Consider the following 23758-nt stretch of genomic DNA (forward strand, 5'->3'; position numbering starts at 1 on the left):
TTCTGCCAGTGGCCGCAGAAACAGGAAAAGGGACTCCCCCTGGGTATCTACTAAACCAGCTAAGGCTTTCTCTCTTTATCTTTAAAGATGGTATCAGTAATCCATATCAGCTTATAAAAACCAGAGTGGTCCTTATAAAAACCAGAGTGGTCAGCTGCCTCAGCTTCCCTCCCAGTTAGTCACTTCATAGCATCAGAGAGGATGGGGACAGGCCTGTGGGCATGAACCCACAGCCCGGACTCAAAAGGTTAATCCAGTAAGGCAAGCTAGGTTCCAATAACCTAAGCACAAAGCTTACTCCCCTACACCCAAAGCAGCTACGGCTGCCTCCAAACTCCCTCATGTTTGGCTCCTTGATGGGCCTCTGACCAATGACCTTGGCAGAAATTTAAGTTTTATGAGCTATAAACAGGAATATGATGTAAGAGAACCACTCTTTCAAAAGTGCCCTGCGCTTTCCAAGAGTTCATTGTATCACACCTTCAACCCCTCTGTTATTGGAGTGTGTGTGTGTGTGTGTGTGTGTGCAGGTGTGTGTGTGTGTGCAGGTGTGTGTGTGTGTGTGTGTGTGCAGGTGTGTGTGTGTGTGCAGGTGTGTGTGTGTGTGCAGGTGTGTGTGTGTGTGTGCAGGTGTGTGTGTGTGCAGGTGTGTGTGTGTGTGTGTGCAGGTGTGTGTGTGTGTGCAGGTGTGTGTGTGTGTGTGCAGGTGTGTGTGTGTGTGTGTGTGCAGGTGTGTGTGTGTGTGCAGGTGTGTGTGTGTGTGCAGGTGTGTGTGTCTATGTATGTGTGTGTGTAGGTGTGTGTGTTGTATGTGTACATGTGCAGATCAGGCTGTTCTTCTCTTCCACCAAGTAGGTCCCCAGGATCAAACTCAGCCTGTCAAATTGGGCAGTAGACAGCTGTACCTTTTGAGCCATTCTCCGGCCCCCCACCTTTGCCTTTTCAAGTTATAATTTCTGATGACAAAGTTTAAGTGAGAAATGGTTTGTTATCTGAAAAAAGGTCAGTCGAGCTTGTGACAAGCCCCTCAGAAATCCACACAGGGCTCCCTCCTACTTCTGAGCAATGGAATAGCTGATAAGGGAGAAATAAAGCGAGGTGTGAGCACTAGCGTCTCAGCCGGACGCCCTTCCTTACATTTGGATGGCATTCAGCCCAGCCATCTTCATCTTCAGCAGCCGGTCCTCCCAGTAGAAGCGGGGTATCCGGAAGTAGTGGATGCTCCCTGAGATGTAGCGGAATGGCAGTCCATCCTTGAGGAAGCGGTCATGGCTATAGTCGAGCTCAAACGTCCTCCGGGAGACATTCTGCAGAAGGAAGGGACCCCATGAAAATGAGGACCTTTACTTCAGAAGCGGAGCTGTGGGTGGGGGCAGATGGCTTTCTGTCTGTTTCAGTGACACAATGTCTCAGAACGTCCTGCCAGTCTCTGGGGTAGCAAGCAAGCCACTGCTCAGCCAAGCACACGGGGTGACGTGGTTAAGAGTCACTGAGGAGGCCATCTCCCACTGTGGCTCTACTCCTAAAATCTGGAGCCCGTAGATGTTCTAGAGCTGAGACTATATCCTCTGTGATGTTTGTGAGCAGCGAGACAGAGGTGTGCACACAGAAGCTAACAGCCATGCCGCTGGGATCACCAAGATCCATTCAGAAAAGTCTAAGAATAAAACGCAGGGCAGAAATCAATGGATCAGGTGCTGGGGTGCAGTGACGGAGAAGCGGAGGCAAGTGACCCTTGGCTACATACAGAATTTGAGGTCAGCCTGGGCTACATGAGACCCTCTCTCACACAAACAAAGCAACAGATCCATGAAACCCCCTCCTAGCTGCCGTTCTGAGTCCCAGAGTGACCCGAGCAACTGTCCTCTCCAGGTCTACATCTCAGCCATGACTACCAGGGTATCAGAGGACAGGAACGTTAAAGCAAGATGTTTAAAGCTGTAGGTGAATTGATCTGAATGGGGGGAGGGGTCGGAGTCAGTCAGCGCCTTTTCACAAGAACAGAAAACAGTGCGCTGCACACAGCACAGCATTAATCCCCAAATGCTTCTTACACCATGAAGCATGACACACACACACCCACTGTCTGAAATGTCAAATAAGGAGTCGACAGTTCAAGGAACCCGGTTTGGGGTTCACTTCAGGAGCTGTCAGGCAAAGTGGAACACTGCACCCTGGTGGACAAAGACAGGTAGCAATGGGCAACAGGAACTCCCGCAGCCAGGGTTACCAGGAGCCATCAGACTACTGTCCCCCCAGTACTGACAAGCTACCACATGCACCTTTAAGCTAGCATCATAGTCTACGGTAGCTTTGGAAGTCATCTGGAGACATCTGGAAGCAACTGTGAGGGCACCGAGTCCTAGATTGAGCGCTCCATTGATTTGTCAGCTGGATGGCTGGACTGTAAGAACGTCTCTCCCTCAGGTCTAGCTCTCTGCTAGACTCACTAAGGTCAAATCAGTGATGGCTTAGGAGCACTGTCTAGGAGGGGCTGTGCACTTCACGTGGAATTATGACGTGTGATGTAGGTAGACACGACCATGACCGCTTTACTGCTACTGAAGCTGAAACTGAGCAGAGAGGCAATTGCTCTGGAAAAGCTCATCCCTGATGTACAGGACCCAGTCACAAGCACCAGGAGGCTGAAGAAAAAGGCACATAGACCCAGGACTGCAGAGTTAACTGGGGACTTACAGAAGTGTGGGCCTACGCAGCAGGCAGACTGGCTGACCTCCAGAATCTGGGCTAGAAAATGAGGTGTCTTCTCACAGCCTTTCCCTTCTTTCCCTGCCCCTCATTCCTGTGCTCCTGTTTGGATTCTCAAGCTACCTGCCCCAAACCTTTGCTTCAGGTTCTGTTTTCAGAGGATCAGAACAGGTGGTACCAGGAATGGCCTCATGTGACCTTGACTGTCAGCTTAGTGGAATTTAGAATCACCAAGGAGAGACCTCTGCGGTAAGTGTGGTAGTTGGATGAGGATGGGCTCCATGGTCTCAAATATTTGAATGCTTGGTCCCCAGAGTTGTTTAGAAAAGATGATGAGGTGTGGCCTTGCCGGAAGAGGTGTGTCACTAGGAAAACGTGGCCTCGTTGGAGGCTGTCTGGCCTCTCTGGGAGAGGCGTGGCCTTGTTGGAGGAGGTGTGCCACTGGGAGTGGCCACTGAGGTTTCTAAAGCCCAAGCCTTCATAGCAGCTCTCTCTGGGGATCAGATGTAAGCTCTCCGCTACTGCTCCAGCACCATTTCTGCCTGCCTGTGCCGTGCTCCCTGCCATCATCGTGAACTCTGACCCTCTCAAACGCCAAACAGCCCCAATTAAAAGTTTTTATAAGTTGACTCGGTCACGGTGTCTTTTTACAGTATGTCTGCAAGGGTGTTTCCAGTAAATTTTAAGTAGGTATGGGAGACCCGCTCTGTGGGTGGCGCTATGCCATGGGCTGGGGTCCCTGGATGAAGAAAAAGAGCAACTGAGCTGAGCACCGGCATCCACTGTGGACACAATGTGCCCGGCGCCCCACACTCTGCCATCTTGAGCCAACTGAGCTGAGCACCGGCATCCATTTCTTATTTTTTTTTTAACATTTTATTTATTTATTGTGTATACAATATTCTGTCTGTGTGTATGTCTGCAGGCCAGAAGAGGGCACCAGACCTCATTACGGATGGTTGTGAGCCACCATGTGGTTGCTGGGAATTGAACTCAGAACCTTTGGAAGAGCAGGCAATGCTCTTAACCACTGAGCCATCTCTCCAGCCCCCGGCATCCATTTCTTGCTTTCCACTGTGGAAACAATGTGACCGGCGCCCCACACTCTACCATCTTGAGCCAACTGAGCTGAGCACCGGCATCCATTTCTTGCTTTCCACTGTGGACACAATGTGACCAGCGCTCCACTCTGCCATCTTGAGCCAACTGAGCTGAGCACCGGCATCCATTTTTTTTTTTTTTTTGGTTTTTCGAGACAGTGTTTCTCTGTGGTTTTGGAGCCTGTCCTGGAACTAGCTCTGTAGACCAGGCTGGTCTCGAACTCACAGAGATCCGCCTGCCTCTGCCTCCCGAGTGTGGCATCCATTTCTTGCTTTCCACTGTGGACACAATGTGACTGGCGCCCCACACTCTACCATCTTGCCTCCCCAACACGATGGACTACACCCTCACACTGTGAGCCAAAAATATTCCCTTAAGTTTCCTCTGTCTGAGCAAAGAAAACTGTAACAAACACACCTAGACATGGGTTGTGGGTCAGCATCTGGAGCTTTTACAGGTACCAACTAGCAATCAGACCTTACAGCTAGTGTTTAGTGGGCGAGCAAGGAGACCCCCAAAGGCACGCCATGCTCCTCACCTATACTGGACAGATGAGGCCCAGGTTGGGGGGGGGCAGGATTTGGCATGTTTATTTTTAAATCTTGTGTGTGTGTATGAGTAACACGCATGGTGTTGTGTATGTGCCACAGCACTCACGAGGAGATCAGAGGACAACTGTGGAGTGAGTCCTCTCCCTCCTCCTCTCCGTGGGTTGTGGGATTGAACTCAGGTCATCAGGCTTGCACAGCCAGCGCTCTGCCTGTGGAAGAATCTCCTCATGCAGGAGCTGGTACGCGGCTTAGTTCTTCTGGTTTACCAGGAACTGGAGAGACCGCAAGGCTGGCTGGCTTGGTTAGCAGGTTTGGAAGCTCTGAAGAGAGGGACGGATGGGTTCAGGGCAGTCTTTGAGTGATACACACTTCTGTGATGGGTGTCTACAGAGACCCTCACCTCCGACCAGAAAAGCAAGGTGGAGGGTTTAACCATGGTGGGACACTGGAAATGAATCTGGAGGGGCAAAGGACACAGTGCCCTGGTAGAGGATACTGGCAAGGAGGATCTGCCCTGAGCCATAGCACCTTGGCTCTGATCCCTAAGCTCAAGAAATGGTTTCTTGGACACAATGGATCATGGACCATGTGAACCACTGGTCCATGACAGCAGCCTGCAGGAAGGGAGGGGAGATGCCAGGAGATCCTATGACCCTTAGGAAGTGATGGTTCGGGGAGGGAGCAATGTAAAGATGGACATGAGAGACCCCACTGGGTGACGATATAAACCACAGGCCTCAGGAGACCCAGAGATGTGCCGCCAGTGAGGACATCAGTGAGGAGGGCTTTGGTAACCTTAGAGTCCCCATGGCGGCATCTTCAAAAGATGAGTGATGACAGATGAACGGCTGTGACACTGGGCCCCCTGCACTCTGTACAGATTTGTTACTCACACTGGTTTAATAAAATGCTGATTGGCCAGAAGTCAGGCAGGAAGTATAGGTGGGGTGGCCAGACTAGGGGAATTCTAGGAAAAAGAAAGGCTGAGACACACTCCTAAGTCAGACACAGAGGAAGCAAGAAAAGGTACCAAACCACGTGGCTAAACATAGATAAGAATTATGGGTTCATTTAAGTTGTAAGAGCTAGTTAATAATAATCCTGAGCAATAGGTCAAACATTTTATAATTAATAAGCCTCTGTGTGTTTATTTGGGACTGAACAGCTCCAGGACCAGGTGGGACAGAAACTCCTTTCAACAGCCCTCTCTACTGCTGGGGATGCCAAGATGGCAGCATTATCAAGGGGGACCATCGTAAACATCAAGCCAAGGGACACAATTTCCAGTAGTGATCCTAAGCAACGGCTTGGAAGTCACAGTGTCCCATGCAGTGAAATAGGAAAGGGCTGATGTCTGCTGCTAGAAAATTGAGATGCCTTTTCCAGTTCTCAGCTTTGACTCGGTTTCCTAACACAGTGGCTAAAGGTGTGTGTGTGTGTGTGTGTGCATGTGTGTGTGTGTGCGTGTGTGTGTGCGCGCGTGTGTGTGCGTGTGTGTGTGTGTGCGTGTGTGTGACTGGATCCTCTGAAGGAAGGACCCTACGGTGTGATTACTAGCACAAGCCCTAAATAACGAGACTTAGGGTACCTAGCTGTGTCCTCAGGAAAGAGCGCACCCAGGCCTCAGGAATACTGTCCGCACAGTTTAGGCCAACACTTACACTAGGAAATGTGACACACCTTCAATCCCCCTTGCCACTCCCAGAAGGCCCAGGTCCTTCACACAGCGGCTTCCAGAAGTAGAGAGTGTGTCCTACCGTTATTTCCCTTATCTAAATGCAAACTGGGACCAAACTGGAATGAGTTTCCCTATCAACAGCTACTAGAATCCTCGCCACATACAGGGGCTTTTATGGATCCAGTGAGAGTTCCAGAACTTACTCTTCCTTAAGATAAACCTGGAGGAGACGACACTCCTGAAGAGCTACCAGTTTCTCCTCCACCGAGGTTTAAAGGTCATCTCCATCGAATCCCATCTGACTTACCCGTGGGACCGTGCCAATAACATAAGCATCACGGTGGACAACAGTGATTCATAACAAAGCATGACTCCGAGAGCAGGTACCACAGGGTTATCGTAAGAGCAGAGACCATGACCTCCAGCACTTGGTTGGTTGACCACACAGGAATCTTTTTGTCCCTCAAGAGGCACAAAAGCAGTCTGTGTGACTCACCCTCTCCTGCCACAGGGCCACAATCACCGCCCTGTGTCACATGAGGCTATGACTGTTAGGACATCTGTTACGGTTTGAATGTGAAATGTCACCATAGGCACCGAGTCCAAACATCTGCTCTCCAGACAATGGCACCGAGTCCAAACACCTGCTCTCCAGACAACGGCACTGTTTTAGAAGGTTGGGGAACATTTTGAAAGTCAGCCCTTGCTGGAGAAGCCTGTCACTGCGGGCAGGCCTTAAGGTATAGTAAGCCAATTCTACCTCCTGACTGCTCACACAGTGTGACCACCATACCTCAGCATGCCTCCCCCAGGATGGACTGCGGCTCCTTCAACTGTGACTCACACGGTGGGAAAAACTGACTCCCGAGGTGTTCTGTGATCTCCACACGTGTATAGCATGTGCACACGGACACACATGCATGCATACACATACAAAGAGATGTAATAATTTTTAATAAGTGAGCCCCAGCAAAACCTTTGCTCCATAAATTGCCTTTGCCAGGTCTTTTTTTTTGTATTTTATTTATTTATTATGTATACAATATTCTGTCTGTGTGTGTCTGAAGACCAGAAGAGGGCACCAGATCTCATTACAGATGGTTGTGAGCCACCATGTGGTTGCTGGGAATTGAACTCAGGACCTTTGGAAGAGCAGGCAATGCTCTTAACCGCTGAGCCATCTCTCCAGCCCCCATTTGCCAGGTCTTTTTTTTTTTTTTTTTTTGGTTTTTCGAGACAGGGTTTCTCTGTGGCTTTGGAGCCTGTCCTGGAACTAGCTCTTTAGACCAGACTGGTCTCGAACTCACAGAGATCCGCCTGCCTCTGCCTCCTTGCCAGGTCTTTTGTCACAGCAATAAGAAAAGTAACAAGCCGGGCGGTGGTGGCGCACGCCTTTAATCCCAGCACTAGGGAGGCAGAGGCAGGCGGATCTCTGTGAGTTCGAGACCAGTCTGGTCTACAGAGCTAGTTCCAGGACAAGCTCCAAAACCACAGAGAAACCCTGTCTAAAAAAAAAAAAAAAAAGAAAAGTAACTTAAGCTGGGTGTGGCAGCACACACCTTTAGTCCCAGCATTCCAGAGACAGAGGCGGGCACAGCTCTGAGAGCTCAAGGCCAGCCTTGTCTACAGAGTTCCAGGACAGGACAGCCAGGGCTACATAGAGAAACCCTGCCCCAAAAAAACAAAAAAGAAAAAAATAAAGAAAAGAAAAAAAACTCATATAAAGACTGTCCTGTTCTCCAATACATGAACGACATCATGTTGTTTGGACCCCGGGAAGTGGGTAATTTTCAAAGGAGCAGTAAGGCCAAGAGCAGAGGTAGGGGATCTAAACAACACAGTCATTTCTTTTTGTCTTTTTATTTGGGGGGGGGCGGTTGTTTTTTGAGACAAGGTTTCTCTGTATAGTCCTGGCTGTCCTGGAATACACTCTATAGACCAGGTTGGCCTCAAACTCAAAAGATCTGCCTGCCTCTGCCTCCCCAGTGCGGGACTGAAGGTGTGCGCCACCACTGCCCAGCCTCCGGTCATTTATAACCGTCACTGCCAAGGAAAATGCACTCTGCGGTCCCACAGCAATCAGTCCCTCTCAGCACTGAAGGACCCCATGAAGGTCCAACCTCAACAACCTCTGGACTTTCTGAGCCAGGGCACCACTGACACATGGAAGGGTAACGGAAAACGGGAGGACAGCGGGGGAGGTGGTTCTGGGGCAAAGAGAACATTTACCGCTCACAGAGGCCCCAGTTCAGTTCCCGGCGGGCACCCACATCACACAGCCCACTGCCTGTAATTCCAGCTCTAGAGGATCCTATGCCTTCCTCTGGCCTCCTGCACACAGGGGGCATATAAACTCACATAGACACACATATGCAAATAAATAATAAAATCTTTTCAAAACGAGGAGGCAGAAGGGAAGAGGGGAGAAGGAAGAAGAAAGCAAAGGAGGAAAAGGGAAGACAGGAGCTAGCTTCTAGTAGTCAGAAAACCCCTCCGATTGCCCGGAGTACAATTCAACTCCTTCTGAATGAACAGAGACTGAAATGGCATCAGGAGTGAGACATCTTTATTTCACACTTTCAGGGTGTAGTGGCATCAGTGTTTACAAAGATCACAACCACAGGAATATGACACAAAACGTAATTCCAAGCAACCATACTGGATGTTCAGGCTCCCTCAAGTCCCCGCCCCTACCATAACTGTAATGAATGCACAAATATTGGAGAATTTTTTTAAAAAGGTAGTACGCACAAAACACCCTTAGGCCAGTCCTCCTCAAGAGTCCAATAGTGACCAGTGCGGATTTCTTATTTCAATTATCAGCATCAAAACAAAACAAAACAAAACATTAACAGTAACAGTACAGGCATCAACGGGTAACTTGAACATCTCCTCCAAGAGTTCTAGTCCTCGGGGTAAAAATGAATAGATATCTGCATCCCCTGTTTCCTGGACTTGAACAAAGAGTAAAAGAAGCTTGGTGACATCACAGGTGAAGGGTCATTATGAAGGGTCACAACTTGGCCTCCAGGTCTTTTGGGAGAAAGCTGGGAAATTCCTATCTCCACAAGCCCTGTCAACTCACCCTAGGGGCCTGTGGAGCTCCGGGCAGGGACACCCCAGCTCCAGGTTGGAAAAACCCAGCTATCCATTAGCAACCCAGGGCTGTGGAAAGGGAGGGGAGGTGGCTTGGGAGGGCTTTGCATACCTAAGGCTTCTATAGTCCCTTAAGGTCAAAGAGAAAGCCAACGGTGATTGCAGCTGACCAGAGGCTCAGAGGCTGCTGTGGTCCGTACATCACTTCCCACGGACTGGGGAAGAGCAGCAATTGAGGTCCATGGTGACAATACCCCTAAGGGACAGATTGACAGATACCCGCTCTATCCCACATCTCTATTTATTAATTTTGTTTATTCATATATGTCTTGTGTTAAAACTTCTTTTTTTCGCCGGGCGGTGGTGGCTCACGCCTTTAATCCCAGCACTCGGGAGGCAGAGGCAGGCGGATCTCTGGGAGTTCGAGACCAGCCTGGTCTACAAGAGCTAGTTCCAGGACAGGCTCCAAAACCACAAAGAAACCCTGACTCGAAAAAAAAAAAACTTTTTTTCACATTTCAAAGGTCTGGGTAAAAAGACGACAGTGCGATGGGAAAGGCAGAGGACGGCAAGAGGGAGGACACGGAGAGCAATGAGCACCTTGGGTCTGGATCCTGACCTTCCTGCACTCCTGACCAGTGATCAGCTTAATCTCAGCGGGGAAATGAAGAGACAAATGTATAGTTTTAAAAAATAAAACTAGGAAGCTGGAGAAAGGGCTCAGTGAGGACCCGAGTCGGGCAACTCAAAATCATTTTTAATTCCAGCTCCAGGCCTTTGGCTTCCTCAGGCACCAGCACTCATGTGCACACTCCCACGTGTAAGACACGAAGACCTACATATGATTAAAAATAAAAACAAATCTTAAAAAAAAAGGTTGAGTAAAGGCGCGTGGCATCAAGCTAAAAAATTCCAGAGACCCACACGGTAGGAGAGAACTACCTTCTGCAAGCTGTCCTCTGACTACCGTATCAGCACTGTACACACACACAGATACACACACACGAACACACACACAAATTAATTTTAAAATATACATTACATAGTCGGGTGGTGGTGGCACACGCCTTTAATCCCAGCATTCGGGAGGCAGAGGCAGGTGGATCTCTGTGAGTTTGAGGCCAGCCTGGCCTACAGAGTGAGTTCCGGGACAGCCAGGGCTACACAGAGAAACCCTGTCTCGAAAAACCAAACCAAACAAAATAAACCATACAAAAAACCCAAAAAAAATTAAATAAAAATGCCCTCAATTATTTTCATCTACTTCTTTGTGCATACATGTGTAAGAGGAATGTTTAATACTTAAAGAGACATAGCACACACAACATACATAGCACACACAACATATGGAACTTATTCAGACTTTGTTTCAAACAAAAAAAAAATTGTAAAAAGACAGTTCCTTGAGAAATCAGAGAAAGAACTGGGCATGGTGGTGCATGCCTTTCATTCCAGCCCTCAGGAGGTAGAGGCAGGAGGATCTCCTGGAGTTTTAGGCCAGCCAGGGATACCTACTGAGACCCTGTCTCCAAAGCAAACAACAACGAAACCAAAACAAACACGAGAACAGAGATCAATGAAATAATAACCAGAAAAAAAAAACCAGACAAAAGGAAAAGTAAAATAGATATTTGGCAACAACACAATCAACAAACCCTTATCTACACTCCAACGACTGAATTTAGAAAGGAAGGGGGGACACTGCAACTGGTACCCCAGAAATAAAGATGACGGTAAGAGAATGGACAAGGTAGCACATGTCTGTAATCCCGAGAGTCAGGGGTCTGAGGCAGGAAGAGTGTGAAGTTCAGGGCAGCCGGCTCCTCAGTGAGACCAGTCAGCGAGGGAAGGAGGAAGTTCCACAAACACCTGTGACCCAGGCATGCTGCAGAACCCGGAGGCATGAAGGAAGTGAAGAAGGAAATAATCTATTATGACCAGAGCAGGAGGAGAGAGAGGAGCTGAGAACAGACTAGCTGTTTCCCTCCTATAAGGAAACATCATCTCTTTAGAGAATTATTCTATTCCTATTACTGGGTGTGTGCCATGTAATCTTTGTGTGAAGTGTGGACACATACCAGACACAACATACGTGGGGAGGTCAGAGGACCGCTCTGTGGAGTCAGGTCTCTCTTTCCACCACGGGGTTCCAGGGAAGGAACTGAAGTCGGGTTTTGGGGGGCTGTCACCGCTGAGCCACCTCACTGGCTCTGATCACAACTTTTCCTTTCTCTGATGATCCTGAGACTGAGCCCAGGGCCTCACACTCGCAAGGCAAGTTCTCTACCATTGAGTTGTAATCCCACCCCCTCTGTTAACAGGAAAGTTTGGTGAAACAGAGAGTTAGAGAGGATGAAGGAGCCAGGGGTGGTGACACATGCCTGGCATCCAGCTCTTGGGAGGCAGAGGCAGGAGGATAGCTGTAAGTTGAAGACCATCTGGCATACATGGCAAGACCCTGCGCATCAAAAAAAAAACCAAAGAACAGAATGGATGACATGCACACGGGCCACAAGGCGACGGTATCAACCATGAGACCCAGGATGGCCAAAGATAACTTCATCAAGCCTAGTATAGAGCCCTGAAGAGAAAGACCCAGAGATCACGGGACCAGTAAAAATAACAAGAATGGTGAGAGTCGAAGAGCTCCCCGTGGCACAAGATGTCAAGATCACTCTGGTGAAAAGCAGAACAGAGAGGCCGGTCACAATCCCAAAAGGGAAAGGGATCGAGTCGCCAGAAATGGAGAACAAAGCGAACTTCGTGAGGCTGGAGGGTGGAGGGGTGGTGCCCAGCAGGTCTGGAAGAGCTGGGGCTGAGTGGTGGCCTCTCCTAGGATCCCATCAATAATAAATCGTGGTTTTTACAAAGTCTCTCCCAGGGCACTGAAATCCTGTGAGAGGTGGGAGGGGGACGAGACTGTCACAGTTTCGTGGACAAAGCTATTTCTCTGTCTCTGTCTCTGTCTCTCTCTCTCTCTCTCTTCTTCAAGACAGGGTCTCGTTTAGCCCAGGATGGCCTCATGCTCACTAGTAGCTTTGAACCTTCTAATTGTCCCGTCTCCAACCACTGAGTACTGGGGCTACAGGTGTATAATGTTTTTAAAAACTGATGGTCCACTGTCAATGCCTTATCTGCTGGGAGACAAGGATGCTTGAGTAGCCTCCTGCACCCCCCAGACCCTGTCACACCAGAAGGACAAGAAGATGAAGAAGACGGGGATGGACAAAGCAAGTGTGCACAGGACACTCGGCACATGATAGGAGGGAGCTCTCAGTAGGTACCACACAGACATCTGGACTCGGCTGGTGGGCAGCGTGCCACCCACTGACAGGCCCCAGGCCTGGCTGCTCCAGAGACTCTCCAGGCACACTCTTCAGCAGGCCTCTGATGAGCACTAAGTGCCCACACTTTTCCAGCAAAGCAGCCTTGAGGTAGATACAAGAATTACACCCATTTCGGGGCTGAAGAAAGCCAAGAATCTAGGAGGAACGGTCACTCACTGTCATTCATCAACTCTCCCTCATAAGCAGCAGGAAGCTCCTCTCCAGGCAGAGGGCATCTGTCTGCATCTCCTTCCAGAGGCCTCTCGGCCCTGAGTTTAAGCTACCCAGATGGTTCTGAGCACATCTTAATGGTTTTCCGCTATAAAAAGAACAAAGTCTCTCTCTCGCCCCTGGCAAAGGCTAGACCAAGAAATCTAGGCAGTGCACAAATAGCTCCCTTTGTCTCTTTTCTTTTTTTTTTTTAAAGATTTATTTATTATGTATACAGTGTTCTTCCTGCAGGCCAGAAGAGGGCACCAGATCTTATTATAAATGGTTGTGAACCACCACGTGGTTGCTGGGAACCTCTGGAAGAGCAGCCAGTGCTCTTAACCCCTAAGCCATCTCTCCAGACCCACTTTGTTTTTTTTGTGGGTCTAGAAATCCTAGGGATGACCGTGTGCTTCTGTGGCCAAAGGCCAGGGTAGAGGGATTTAAATTCCCCATCAGGTAAGACCTGTCATTTCGTAGCCAGGCCCTGAAGGAACCTGCAGGGGCAGAGCTGGATCACAACCATATTGGCTTCAGTTTTCCTATGGGTGGTCAAGAAACCTCAGCTTCTCACCAAAAACAACAACAACAACAAAAAAAAACCAGACCCAAACCTGGGATAATGGGTGGTGGGGGTGGGGTGGTTCCAAGCTCCTGACTCATTCAACAGACGGTCTCCCCCTATCTAGCCATGAATGAACTGAAGCCAGCCTCAAACACGCAAACCACTGAGGGGAACATGGGGCTCTAGGGCCTTGTTTACTGTTTATCTGTGCTTAGAATCCTGCATTCACCATGACCAATAAAGCTACTTAACCATCAGGCCATAAAACTTTCAGAAGGACTTAGCTCCCCCTTCGTATATATGTGTGTATGCACATGCGCTCGCAAGCGCGCGCGCACACACACACACACTCCCTCTCTCTCTACCTTACATACAGTTTTGTTTTGTAACTCAAAGTCGGGCACATTTGAGTTCCAACTAGACAAGCGCTCTGGTACCGTGCCACACTTCCAGCCTTCAAACACACCCTATCACATCCCGTGTCCCTTCCTCACCCTGAACACAGAAGCAGCCTGTCCTTAATATCCTTAGTTTCTGTATCCAAGAGGACACAGAAGCAGGATTCAGAGCCGCGGAGTCATCACCCACCAGAACTCCCATGACTGCTTTGCCAGCCACCAAGCCAAGCAATCTGAACCCCTCAAGGTCCAGACGGGAAGGGCCCTGTGTGTTCTGCTGATGTCAACAAAGGTGAACTCGATGCACAGAGGAGGGAAGGTCACCTGACCTCAACCTGGTCCCTCCCCAAACCAACTGTGTCTAGACCAAGAAACATCAGAATCCACCCAAGTCCTAACCAGGGTTAAACCCACAGAAGACAAGTGTTCATGTTCCTCCCTGAGTCTGAGCAAGAAGTGTCTTTTCCCACCACCCTAACCTCTGCACAAGGGCCCTTCTCTACCGCAGCTGGAAAACAAACGCGTGTTCACATTTACGTGGCCGAGTGGACTCACAGGAGAACTACCAAAAAGCAATGGATTTTCTAAAGAGTTAAACCAGCCTGAACTTGCCAGGCAGCCCCACTGTAAATCACTGATCCCAGCAGGCTGGGGCCAAAGGGTGCTGGCAAGGCTGGGCAGGAGATGGACGAAGGTGCTGAGCAAGGACAAGGCAGGGCAGGGCCGCTGGGGCAGGCTTAGGGAGCCCGCCACAGTATGAGTTCTGTGATTTCTGCCCTGCTCCCCAACCTCATGGGTATCCCATAGTAGGCTGTGCCTGGACTGACGTACACAAATGTAGCCTGGCCCACTTGGTAGAGACCAGCAAAGAAAGGGTTCAGGAGATAGGCTGCAACATTCCAGGGGAAGATCTGCCCTGCATGAGTGTGTCCGGAAAGGATCAAGTTTATATCTGGCCGTGCCTGGAGGGCCCTCTTGGCAGCCAGAGGCTGGTGAGCCAGCAAGATGGTAGCATCATCCGGGCTGCAGCCCTCCAGAGCCTTGTCAAGGTCCATGCCATGGCCCGAGTAGTGAAGGATGTCTGCCTCTATGTCATCCACGCCAGCCAAGCAGATCCACTCCGTGTCGGCCCCACGGCCGTCCTGGTCCCTGGGGGCGGAAATCTTCACGTTCTCATTATGCAGGGGCCGAACACGCAAGGATTCCAGCAGGGTGAACCAGTTGCTGACATCTGACGTGTAGTACTCGTGGTTACCCGTGACGAAATAGGTGCCAAGACGGGAACAGAGCTGGCTCAAAGGAGCCACTGCAGTCTGCAGGATGGAAGCTTCCGAATCGGAGAGGTCCCCCACAATCACTGTGATGTCTGGCTCCAGCGTGTTCACCATCCTCACAAACATCTCCATCTTGGTCCTGCCCACCGTGGGCCCCAAGTGAATGTCCGAAAGGAGCACTATCTTGAGGTTATTCAAAGAGGGGGGTAGCTGATGGATGGGCACCTCCACGGTTTTCACCACTGGGGGCTGGGCAGCGTTCAGAAGGCCAATGATACTGAGCACAGCTGTCACTGCCACGGCCAGGGCAGGCCTGAGCACCAGGTGCCTTGTCTTGTCAAGGCTGCCCACCACCCTACCGCTGCGCCAGGCTAAGAACTGGTAGGCCTGCTCCATGGCGTTCAAGATACAAAGAAAGAAAACCATGATGATGTAAGCACCCAGGCAGGAGTAGGCTGCTAAGGAAAACACGTAAGGTTCCTCGGCCACCAAGAAGAGCATGGTGAAGAAACTGGAATGTGCCAGGGCCAGGAATGCCATGACAACCAGCTTCCAAAGCTGGAAACAGGTCGATTCCATGGCAGGGGAATGGCTGAGGTTGCTTACGGTGCTCCGCCAGATGTACAAGGAACCAATGAGCATGAGCGAGTTGACAAACAGGGCCAGCTGCAGGCGGAACAGCCAGCGCCAGGCCTTGAGCTCAAGGGCCTCAGCCAGAAAGGAGCGGGAGAGGATCATGGACACGAAGACAGTGGCTGCCGCCAGGGAAGCCTTGGAACCCAGGGACAGCTGCCTGAAGAGGGCCATTCTCTCAGCTCACGAAGAGTCCCCAGCAGCTCAGGCAGGTGGACTCTGGAAGGCAAGTGACTTCTTTAGAAAGGACAGTGGCCAATGAGAGATTTCCAGATCAGCTCCGCCTGCAACCAGGAACTGGCATCAGCTTTATGGGAAAGATCATTAAAACATTCTTGCCCCCATTCAATAAAGGACCAGAGACCACTCACACAGCGCCTGCCTGCCTCAGATCCAAGCCACTCAAATACCAGTTGCTTGCTATGCTTCCTTATTAAAATATGCCACAATCATGACAGGACACGCGATGGACAGTTTTAGTTTGCTCTTTCCTTCTTTCTGTTCTTTCGTGACAGGTCTCGTGTAGGCCAATTGGCCTAGAAGCCATAAAGTAGCCAAGTATACCTTGAACTTCAGATCCTCCTCCTTTCACCTAACAAGTGCTGGGATTATAGGTGTGCTCTACCACAGGCAGGTGGTTTATGTGGTTCTGAGGATGGAATCGAAGGCTTCCTGCATGCTCCACAGGCATCCTACTAGCCAGGCCTCAGTTTCCATAGTCTTAACAGTGTTTCGTATTTTAAAGGTTCCCCTCAAGGGGTATGAATTGTTGCCTTTTCTGAATAATAGGAGAAACATTCTAAACGATCAATTGTCAGCGTGGAGTCAAAACCACTCTCGTAACAATATTAAACCGTCACTGCCTTGCCATTCTCTCTTCCAGTGAGTGCACATAGAGTTTTGCAAAGACCACCAACATGTGAGTTCCCTGCAGACTGCAAAGTTCAACAGAAAACGCTGATTTCTGGGGATGGGGTGTAGCTGAGCTCTGGGGATGGGGTCCCTGAGTTCTGGAAGTGGGGGTGTAGCTGAGCTCTGGGGATGGGGTGTAGCTGAGGAGTTGGTAGAGTGAGGAGCACGAACAAAACCCTGGGTCCCATCCTCAGCAACACATAAGCAGGCATGGTGGTGCACACCTCTGTCCCCGGCATTTGAGAGGTGAGGGCAGAAGGATCTGAAGTTCAAGGCTATGTCTGACTACACACCAAGTTAGAGGCCAGCCTGGGCTTCATGAAACCCTATCATTAAAAACAAAAGAACGGACTAATTACAACCCTGTCTGAAAACTCTGAGATACTTTTTTCATACAATTTATTTTGTTCAACCCATTTATGGCTTCTTAAGAAACTACACATTTTGCCTGGCGTTGGTGGCACACGCCTTTAATCCCAGCACTCGGGAGGCAGAGGCAGAGGCAGGCGGATCTCTGTGAGTTCGAGGCCAGCCTGGTCTACAAGAGCTAGTTCCAGGACAGGAACCAAAAGCTACGGAGAAACCCTGTCTCGAAAAATCAAAAAAAAAAAGTACACATTTTATGGCCTTTAATGCCAGCTCTCTGGGAAGCAGAGCCAGGCAGATCTCTGAGTTCGAGGTCATCCTGGTCTACAGAGTGAGTTCCAGGACAGCCAGGGCTACACAAAGAAACCCTGTTTGCAAAAGAAACAAAAACAGAAAAAGAAAGTACACATTTTAACTCATCGTCTAGGGCTGAAGTTGAGAATTAATGTTGCAAATGCAAAAAAATAAAAAAATAAAAACATGAAAGCTGTCGACTGTTCTTTTCCTTTGGCTCTAGTCTAACAGGTCAAGAGGGTACCTAGATTCCGATGAGACAGCAGCCTCTGCAGGGGCCTCTCCCAGGGCATCTTACCTGGCATCTCCTACTTCTGGTGATTAACAGATGACTGATGACCTCCATAAATCCTTATCTCTTCCCGCCCTTACTGATACTAAAGGAGTTCTGCCCTCTACCCTACCGGCTGCCGTAAGCCTAGGCTCATTGGTTATGAAGGACATCAAGCTCGGCTGGAGCAGCAGGCACACTCAACTAGCCGTAAATGAAAGCAGTCTCAGCCACTATTTTCCAAAATCTTAAAGTTTCACCTCTGGTTTTAGATAAACGTGTGCCATTTCCAAGAACGTAATTTTTACAAGGCTCAAAGTCTACTAACTTGCACTTTAACTTACCCCCGCCCCTCGCTCCGACTCAGTCCATATGGAGGGCCCCACGCTTATTCGCTCAAAGTGCAAAGAAGCCGCAGCCGCGTTCTACCTCGCACTGTCCCCTTCACAGGTTCGGTGCGGACCTCCCCAGGTGCGTGTCCAACGCACCCCAGCCACTCACCGCCCTCCCCCCCACGCCGCCAAGATCTCGCCTGAAGCAGTTTGCCTCTTACCACCCTCCACTCTAAAAGAGGAAAGGCTTCCAGCAAGGTGATGAAACACCCCAAACTAAAAGCAGCCAGCAGGTGGCTAGCGAGAAGCGGAAAAGATATTTGAGAAGGGAAAAAAGCAAATATTTCTGTGACCCCACTGCAGGAGCCTCTCCTGACCCCATTTTTCTCCTTCCGGAGCGCTCCGTGAAGCCCGAACTCCGCAAAGATCGCACTCCGCGCCACGGCCCGCGGAGCCCTCCCGCAGCCCCCCGCGCAGCCTGGAGCCCCTCTCCCCAGAAACCGAAGCTGGAAAGCTGCGGGCGCACCTCAACCTAGCCCTCGATCGCGTTGCACAAACGGGGAAGCAAGTCCGCGCGCAGGACACAGCCGCAGCGGAACCCACGCGCGCCAGCAACCAGGAAGGACGCGCGCCCCGCCCGGCCGCCGGTCCGCCCCCTACGGGAGGCCTGGCCACTGCCTGCGTCTCGGCGGCCTGCCTGCTCCGAGGGGTGACCGAAGGTCCCCCAGATTCCCGCTTTGCAGAGCCACGGCTCTCCTCGGCCTCTGGCCGCTTCCCAGCGGCGGAGCGTCCCCGCGCTGTGGCACCGAAGACTTACATAGACACTGTGCGCAGCGCCCAGCAGCAGCGGCGCCGGTAGCAGGAGCAGCGTGCACAGCGGGACCCGGAACATGACTGCGATCGGGAGGGATCTCTCCACTCGGCCGGGGGCGCCCTGGCCAGCCGCTGCACCTCCCGGGGGGCTGAGGACCCTCAGCCTGGACCCGCCCCAGGAGGACCCGCCCCCAGCTCCGCCCCGCTCCGCCCCGGGGCTCTTGGCTTGAAGTGGAGACCCAGCCTCTCCTGGCCACGTGACTCCGGAGCAGCTGTTGTTTAATCATTTCCCGCATCTGAATGGCAGCTCCCCTAAATCAGCCTTGGTTAAGCGCAAGGGTTGGTGATCCACGAGGGCCTTCAGGCTGTCCCGGCTACCAGGAAGGAGCTGGACAGGGAAAAGGAAAAAAGCCAGCCCTTGGTGCTCCGGGCAGTAGAAGCCTAGCCCGGTAGACCCTAGCACGTGATCTAACCCTCACGAGGTGTGGTCCACAGGCCAGGCAACTAAAACCTGGAAAAGGCGCACTCTGGTTCCTAGCGCCGGTGCCTTGACACACACAGACTCTAGGACAGGACCCAGCTCTGAGTTTCAGTGCACGCTAAAGTTGGAGAAGCGCTGCGCTAGGAATTCTGAGGAATTCTAAGTGTGACTCAGCTAGGGTGAAGTTATTTTCAACTGCCAGGCTCAGGCTGCCTTGAATTTTAGTGGTGAGAACAGCGGCACTTCCCACCGGTAACTTCTAGTCTACTGCCTCCGGTTTGCTGGAATTAGTCATGTGCCTCCTCCCCTGGTTTAAGTGAAGTTGATTTAAATGTGCAGACGTAGGATTTTCCAGCTTTAATCAGTTGTCATTTCTAACAATACTCATTTATTTTAAGCACCATCTCATTTTTACTTATCTATTTATTTTTGCAGTGCTGCTGGTGGTCACAGGTCCTCATTAATGCCAGGCAAGTACTCTACTGTTGGGCCATACCCCAAATCCCTAGTTTATTTCTTTATTCCTTTGTGTTTTTATTATTTATTCATTTATCTATCTGAGACAGCTTCTCACTATCCTCTGACCTTCACATGTACACCCTGGCACACACTCATGGATACACATAAATACACCCATGAACATATATACAGAAATATATACTACATACATATATGAATAAATAAATATCCTAAGTAAAGCTGGTTTTTAAATTTAAGTTTTTTAAAACAGGATCTCAAGTAGTACAGACTGTCCTCAAACTTACTACAGTTGTTGTTGTTTGGGTTGTATAAGACAGGGTCTCTGTTATGTAGCTCTGACTGCCCTGAAACTATATGGAACAGGCTGGTCTTGATTAAGAGTGTGTACCACCGTGTCCACTCTCACATTCTATTTTGATAATAAATGTGCGGTTAAGTTACATGATTGACAGACGAGAGTTTAAAGTCCTCGTCATTTTTGCACCCAGATCTCTAGTTTGGCCATTACAGTTAGTTCTATCCTGGGGGTGGTATGGTGTCTCCCCCTTGTAATCATGATGCTACAGAGGCTGAGGTGGGATTGTCACAAATAAGAGGCTAGCTTGGGTTACATGTCACTTTAGATAGACATCCCTAGACCCGATGTCTCTTCTTAATAATTTTCCACACATGAAGCCCCTCACTCACATGCTGGCTGCATGTTCAGAGTTGTATGCTCTGCTTGGGGACCAGCTAGATCACTCTCCTACTGCAATGGTGTCAAACCCCTATTTCTTCTCTTTTCTTTTTCCTTTTTTTTGGGGGGGGTTTCGAGACAGGGTTTTCTGTAACTTTGGAGTCTGTCCTGGAACTAGCTCTTGTAGACCAGGCTGGCCTTGAACTCACAGAGATCTGCCTGCCTCGGCCTTCTGAGTGCTGGGATTAAAGGTGTGCACCACCACCACCCAGCTTCAACCCTTATTTCAACAGCTGAATAAAGTCTTCCTTTAATCTTTTTTTTTTTTAAAGACAGGATTTCTCTGTGTAGCCCTGGCTGTCCTGGCTGTAGACCAGGCTGGGCTCACTCTCAGAGATCTGCCTGCCTCTGCCTCCTGAGAGCTGGAATTAAGGGCGTGTGCTACCACTGCCCAGCTTCTTCAAATTTTAATGTGCAAGAATAAACTTTCCTTGGGGCCAGGGCGATGGCGCAGCAGGTTAAAACTCTTGCTGTGAAAGCCAGTGGAAAGAAATGGTTCCACCCAGGTCCAGCGTGGTAGATCACTGATTTTTACTGGGGTTCATTAGAGGAGCCAGGGTGACTCAGAGTAGCTACATTAGAGAAACACACCACCCTCACATGGTTGTGGAATGTGTCACAGGGTCTTGACCCCTCAACCTTCCTCTTCTTATACACTCAGCGTTGCCCAAGATCATCAGCAGACGGGTGCAGGGAGGAGTGGTGGCGGGAATCCCAGGTGAGGGTGGGTCTGGTGACCCTCTCCCCAGATCCATGATGGTCACATTGCACCTAACTGTCACTGCCTTGCTTATTTTGTTCTATGGCTGCAAGACCCAAGTAGTGTTTGGTCCCCTCAGCAGTTTCTGCTTTCTGGTGAAAAGGAAACGGTGGCACCACAACCCTCCACCCCTTCCTCCAGGTCTACCGCCTCTTCAGTCATGTTCTGTCTTTGAGGGGTGATATATGTGTGATTCTTTCCTAAACCCTGGGACTCGACACCAAAACAATGTCTGCTTTCTTATTCCCACCAGCTCAACTGGTTATGAATCTCTAGTCACATCTACCCGTACCAGAAAAGAGTTTCCCTGGACCTCAGCTGGACGTAGACACAAACACACATCCACTCACCGAAACAACAGCCTTAGCCTCCCGCCGGTGCCTAAGACGAGCCAGCCACAGGGTTTGGTCCTGACACACAGGACCTCTGCAGTGAGTGGGGCTTCAAATCCAACCAGTCAGTAGTTGATTGTACCCGTAACTGTCATGACATTGCTGCAAGTAGAATAAACATCTTGTGGTGGTGAGGGGGATCTCCAACTGAGGGGGACTGACGGCAACAATCTTTCTTAGCAGCCAGCATAGTACCTTCTGGTACTGCATATGTCGGTCATCAGAAAGGAAACCTCCAGCTCTGCCCCAGCTTGACGTCTCTGTGCCTCTGTGCCCTTCCACTAGAGGATATAGTGTTTGGGCAATAAAGATTTCTCATCCAGCTCTGGTCTGCAACCACCGACAATGGCAATGGTGTTTACTATAAGTCCTTAGGTGCCCTCCTGGCCAGCAGCTTGTAAGGTTTTAATCCTCCCGTTCCTGGGATTTTCACCTAACAGCCTGTGGCTTCTGGGAGTGCCTTTTCTCATGTTTAAAATTACTTCATAGGTAATTTGCCTGCATGTATGTCTCTGTGCACCACTTGTGTGTCTGTTGCCTGCAAAGGCCAGATGAAGGTGTCAGATCCCCCAGAGCTGGAATTACAGGTGCTTATACCTCCATGTGGATGCTGAGACTCGAACCTTACTCTTCTGCAAGAGCAGTCAGACCTTTCAAATGCGGAGTTTTCTCCAGTCCCCTTTCTCACTTAAAAGAATTCCACATTGTTGCATTTATGCATTTATTTGCGTGTGTGTGTGTGTGTGTGTGCGTGTGTGTGTAGGTCCATACATGCCGAAACACACATGTGAAGGTCAGAGGACAACTTGCAGTAGTGAGTTCTCTTCTACCATGTAGGTCACAGGGATCAAACCCAGGTTGTCAGAGCTGGCAGGACCTGACCTAGTGAGCCGTTGTGCTGGCCCCACAGAAAGGAAAATACCAGCACAGGATCCCTAAGGCCAAATTCTCAGACCAAGTTCTCAAAGGAGATTCATTTGCTGCAGAGGGACAGAGGGTAGGGACAGGAGATAGAGGAAAGGGGAAGGGGAGCAAGGGAAAAGGGGCAGAGGTATTTGTCCCAGAGGACAAAGGACTGCCCCTAGAGAGGAGACAAGCACCCACTTTTTAAAATTTATTTTTCTCCCATAGAGAATCTCACTCTATCCCAGACAGATCTGAAAACTCATCATATGACTCGGGCTGGATTTGAACTCACGCTGATCCTCCGTACTCAGCCTCCCACATGCTGGGATTACAGACATGAGTCACCTGATCCTCCTGTGCTCAGGCTCCCAAGTGCTGGGATTACAGGCATGAATCACCATGCCTGGCTCATTTTAAGCTCTTGTTTGTTTGGGGTTGTTTTTTGAGACAGGGTCTCACTATGTAGCTTTGGGTGGCCTGGAACTCACAGAGATTCCCCCTGCCTCTGCCTCCTGAGTCCTGGGATTAGAGTGTGCCAAGATGCCTGGATCAGTTTTTAACAACTATTGATTTTCATTGTTCTTTTAGATGTCTTTTCAATTATATATTTTTTACAAAGGGTAGAATCCTGAGGCCCACTCTTCTTCATTCAAGCAAGTATAACGTGGACTTGGGATTCAGTAGCTGAAAGGATTTTACACACACACACACACACACACGGTCCAAGACAGCATGAAGAGATCCCATCACATTGACTGTTTTGTCAAAGAGCATGTTAGGTACAGTGGCTCGGGAGGGGCACGCTTATTTCGCTCTCCATTATCTGTAGTCATTCACCAAGGGCTGTCTGGAGTCTCCGTTGTCCGCACTTGACATTTTAAAGGGCTTTAGCTTAGATGAATAATCTCTCGCCTTGCAGGCTGTCATTTCCCCAACCACACAAGATTGGGTAAAATGGTCTAACGGTGGCATGCAGAATGTGGTCAAAGGACACTCACCTCCAGCAACTGAGGACCACACACACCATACTCTTAGACATGGTGCTAAGGGACAAGCATAACCTGGTCATTTGTAGCATCCTATTTCCACACCCGTCCCCTGCTGTCTTTGGTGCTCTGAGGTACCACGAATTAAGGCTCACCTAACCCCAACCTTGACTGAAGCTCCAAATAGTCCGCACGTTATTAGCAGGGAACAAATAAATCTGTAGTCCAATGTGGAGCCTCTGGATGGTCCCCACCTCGTGAGACCTGCTTCTCTGCACACCATCACTGCCAGTTCCTGCTGGCCATCTCTCTGGTGGACCCTTCAGGCTTTACAGGCTTCCAAGGGCTACCAGGACAGCTCTTAGCTTTCTCTCAGTTTTCCCCTGGGAATTTGCCTTTACACGAAACTGGCCACATTTGTCTGTGAGTGACCCAGGCAGGCTTCCGTGTCTGCTGTACCTGGACTTACTCACTAGTTTGAGTCTTTC

The 23758-nt window shown here is 49.9% G+C and overlaps 2 protein-coding genes and 1 long non-coding RNA gene across 8 annotated transcripts in view; 1 reads left to right on the top strand and 2 right to left on the bottom strand.

The window, feature by feature from the left end:
* Glb1 (galactosidase beta 1) overlaps positions 1 to 23758 on the bottom strand; it is a 96162-nt gene that overhangs the window by 57835 nt on the left and 14569 nt on the right. Inside the window, exons 1-2 of one of the 2 annotated variants that reach the window (XM_075964273.1) lie at positions 18534 to 18667; positions 1138 to 1307 (exon numbers count right to left, since the gene is read on the bottom strand). In XM_075964273.1, the coding sequence (XP_075820388.1) occupies positions 1138 to 1307; positions 18534 to 18608 (245 nt within the window). In that variant the 5' untranslated portion in view covers positions 18609 to 18667. Of the gene's footprint in view, positions 1 to 1137; positions 1308 to 18533; positions 18668 to 23758 lie in introns of those variants that run through there. The other variant, XM_075964274.1, reaches the window with a different exon arrangement.
* Positions 8589 to 18339, bottom strand: Tmppe (transmembrane protein with metallophosphoesterase domain). 3 transcript variants are annotated; one of them, XM_075964275.1, is made up of 2 exons: positions 18243 to 18339; positions 8589 to 15825 (listed from the first exon to the last, which is right to left on the bottom strand). In XM_075964275.1, the coding sequence occupies exon 2, from the start codon at positions 15713 to 15715 to the stop codon at positions 14372 to 14374; it is 1344 nt and encodes a 447-aa protein (XP_075820390.1). In that variant the 5' UTR covers positions 15716 to 15825; positions 18243 to 18339; the 3' UTR covers positions 8589 to 14371. The 3 variants fall into 3 exon arrangements, with proteins under 3 accessions (XP_075820390.1, XP_075820392.1, XP_075820391.1); XM_075964277.1 differs by having other exon boundaries at positions 8589 to 15760; positions 18243 to 18329; XM_075964276.1 differs by lacking the exon at positions 18243 to 18339 and adding an exon at positions 17729 to 17919.
* Positions 18766 to 21790, top strand: LOC142845496 (uncharacterized). 3 transcript variants are annotated; one of them, XR_012909941.1, is made up of 4 exons: positions 18766 to 19262; positions 19446 to 19480; positions 21240 to 21417; positions 21559 to 21790. It is a non-coding gene; the product is annotated as an uncharacterized LOC142845496 (long non-coding RNA). The 3 variants fall into 3 exon arrangements; XR_012909940.1 differs by having other exon boundaries at positions 21562 to 21790; XR_012909939.1 differs by having other exon boundaries at positions 21240 to 21790.

The sequence above is a fragment of the Microtus pennsylvanicus genome, chromosome 3 (genome assembly GCF_037038515.1).
Source record: "Microtus pennsylvanicus isolate mMicPen1 chromosome 3, mMicPen1.hap1, whole genome shotgun sequence".
In the NCBI taxonomy this organism is placed as follows: Eukaryota; Metazoa; Chordata; class Mammalia; order Rodentia; family Cricetidae; genus Microtus; species Microtus pennsylvanicus.